The sequence below is a fragment of the Penaeus vannamei genome, chromosome 10 (assembly GCF_042767895.1).
Source record: "Penaeus vannamei isolate JL-2024 chromosome 10, ASM4276789v1, whole genome shotgun sequence".
NCBI lineage: Eukaryota > Metazoa > Arthropoda > Malacostraca > Decapoda > Penaeidae > Penaeus > Penaeus vannamei.
In genome coordinates, this window is record NC_091558.1 from 12,799,034 (window position 1) to 12,802,506 (window position 3,473).

General features: G+C 38.3%; 1 protein-coding gene across 1 annotated transcript in view; it reads right to left on the reverse strand.

The window, feature by feature from the left end:
- Window positions 1-1,520, reverse strand: part of LOC138862854 (DENN domain-containing protein 11-like) — a 13,076-nt gene extending 11,556 nt beyond the window's left edge. Inside the window, exons 1-2 of the mRNA XM_070126029.1 lie at window positions 1,508-1,520; window positions 1,218-1,347 (exon numbers count right to left, since the gene is read on the reverse strand). Of these exons, the coding sequence (XP_069982130.1) occupies window positions 1,218-1,347; window positions 1,508-1,520 (143 nt within the window). The remainder of the gene's footprint in view (window positions 1-1,217; window positions 1,348-1,507) is intronic.
- Between the last annotated feature and the right edge of the window lie 1,953 nt (window positions 1,521-3,473).

Here is a 3,473-nt window from a genome sequence, read left to right on the forward strand (position 1 = left end):
CATAAGTATTATGCATAACTACTTTTTTTGAAATATTGTTCTCCCTTAGGAACTTAATAAGACCTTTTTTGTCGCAATCCTCCCCCAGTACATTTTTCAGTGTATATGGGGGAGAAAAGCACATATGTCTTTGGTCTGAGAATAATGCACATCTTAACACTACGTGCACAACCATTTATGGCTCTTGGTATCCTTCAAAATGTGCTATACTTTAGCCATCACTGGCCAATGCATCAATCTTGTGTGCCCAATTCTCAGCCTTGTTAACGCAACTTCTACTTTTTTTTTTTTTTTTTTTTTTTTTTTACAGAGAAAAGGAAAACAAAATTTAGTCCATAAAAGTTATTCAAGAAAGACAACAGACATCAGATTGTCTTTTTCTTTTTTACACTTTTTTCAAACAAATTATTAAGTGGCAGGTAATATGTCTGTAATATTAGACATATCATATATTAGTTTTATTAAAATCTACCAATAAGTGAAGGAATCAGTGACTGCAACATATGATCTGCCAAAAACTGGTGGTAGTAAAATCAGACATATAATATATCAGTTTCATCCAAATCTACCAGTAAATAAAGAAGTGATTTCTACCAACAGTCCCTTTAACACTGATAGTCCAATTTGGCATTATTGTACATGGCCTGTCAAAAACTGGCAGGCTTTTCCCATGATTTTTATTGTCAATAAAAATATTATTCTTTTAAGTTACACTTATGCAACTATATTCAAAACAATCACTGAAAATGGATCTTCCATTACCCTGAGTAGGCAGACTGAACCATAGGTGTAGGAAGGTATTTTGAATTGGAGGGGGGGGGGGACTAGGGCTTCAGGCCCCTGGCAGGGTCCTAGGGTAGCACTCTGATAGGGCCTAGGGTGTCTAGCCCCTGGGAGCTCCTGGATTTTTAGCAGTTTAAAAAAAATAAACTCATTAACTTCTGCACTAAAATATCATATATTTTTATTTTGTTAATACTTGACATAATGCTTATTTCATTTTGAACACCAGTTACAGGGGGTTAGTGTTCTGAAAAACTGGGTAACTATGAAAATGCACTGTTTGTTTGTTTACCGGGAATGTCCATGAAAGTTGAGGAGTGGGGTGGAGAAGTTGGGTCCCACCCACCTCCAGTCTAGAGTGGGTGGACACTCTCCCCAACCCTCCTTTTCTTACACCTATGTGAACAAACTGAACAATCATGCCAAGAACTTACATGAAGTCGGATGTGATAGTATGGGCACCACTGATGAGAGCACGGAACTCTACACCCTCTAGAGGCAATTCCTGAGGCACACACCATTCTAGCAGATTTCCTGAAAAATACCAAAGCTGATATAGAAAATCTACAAAAAAAACACACACACACAAAAATATAAATATATGTATAAATATATATATATATATATATATATATATATATATATATATATATTTATATATATATATATATGTATAAATATAGCAAAGAGCAATGACTGAGCAAGAAAAATAGCAATTACACACAAAATATAACCATGATTAAGAGCCTAAACTAATTAATAATAGCAACGGTTAAAATAATAATAATAATGAGAGCAATAACAATAACAATAATAATAATAATAATAATAACAATGTCAAACAACCATATCAATAATAACAGCAATGATGATGATGATGATGATGATTATTATGATGATAATAATAACAATACCAATAATAATAACAATAATAACATCATCAGTATTAACACAAATGATAATACTGATAATAGTAATATCAAAAATCAAGTACAATAGTAGCAACTAGCAGGAGCTGCAGGAAAAAAAAAAAAAAAAAAAAAAAAAAAAAAAAAAAAAAAAAAAATGTATATATATATATATATATATATATATATACATATATATATATAAATATGTATATATATACATATATATATAAATATGTATATATATATAAATATGTATATATATATATATATATATATAAATATGTATATATATATATAAATATGTATATATATACATATATATATAAATATGTATATATATACATATTTATATATATATAAATATGTATATATATACATATTTATATATATATAAATATGTATATATATACATATTTATATATATATAAATATGTATATATATACATATTTATATATATATAAATATGTATATATATACATATTTATATATATAAATATGTATATATAAATAAATAAATAAAGAGAGAGAGAAGGAGAGAGGGAGGGAGGAAGGGAGGGAGGGAAGGAGGAAGGAAGGAAGGAAGGAAGGAAGGAAGGAAGGAAGGGAGGGAGGAGGGAGAGGGAAGGAGGGGAGGGAGAGGGAGAGGGGGAGGGAGAGGGGGAGGGAGAGGGAGAGGGAGAGGGGGAGGGGGAGGGAGAGGGGGAGGAAGAGGGAGAGGGGGAGGGGGGAGGGAGAGGAGGAGAGGGAGGGAGAGGGGGAGGAAGGGGGGGAGGGGGAGGAAGAGGGGGAGGGGGAGGAAGAGGAAGAGGGGGAGGGGGAGGGGGAGGGAGAGGGAGAGAGAGAGGGAGAGAGAGAGAGAGAGAGAGAGAGAGAGAGAGAGAGAGACAGACAGAAAGAAAGAGAGAGAGAGAGAGAGAGAGAGAGAGAGAGAAAGAGAGAGAGTGTGTGTGTGTGTGTGTGTGTGTGTGTGTGTGTGTGTGTGTGTGTGTGTGTGTGTGTGTGTGTGTGTGTGTGTGTGTGTGTGTGTGTGTGTGTGTGTGTGTGCGTGGCTGTTGTGGACCTACTGTAGAGGTTAAGAAACCAAACTGGATTTTATCTCTTTATTTGTCAAGTGACCAAGCACACAAGTCGTCAGGTCCACAAGCGAAAGATAAATGATGATTTCACCTCAGGTCCAGCAGCTTAAGAAACTGACCGCCGATGTCAGCTCGGCCGACTTGGGCGGTTCCACAGTGGGAGTCAGCCAATCACGAGTCAGGTGCGGTCCTGCGTTGACAGCCAATCAGGAGCCGCTACAGCATAGGGGTGAGCTGTGCCAGCTACCCGAGAACGAGGGGAGCCTGCAGTCCAAAAGGCAAGCCGTGAGGTGTCCGGTGTCAACCAATCTCGGTATACATCTTCGAGAAGCTAATGATGGTGAGGGCAAGAGGACAGGCTGTGGACCTGGACCCAACCTGGGTAAGTATGCCGCACTGCAGGTTGCGGGGGTCGGCTACAGATACTCCCCCTCCAGTGAGGGAGCTAAGCAAGCGAGCAATAGCCGTGATACTCCAGAATGCTGGGTATTTGTGTCACTCCGGAAAGTCACCAGTATGGCAATGGATTTGCATCCGCCATAGACTGGTGTCAATCATCTCTTTAAGGAGCTTTTGTGTATGGGTGTGAGTGCTTACAGTTATGGTTGGGGTGTAGGAGATCAACAGGGAGAGCTGGGGCGGCGGCTCCCCCAACGGCTATCCCTGGGTAGGCCTAGTTGCTGCTGGCTGTCTTGCTCTGCT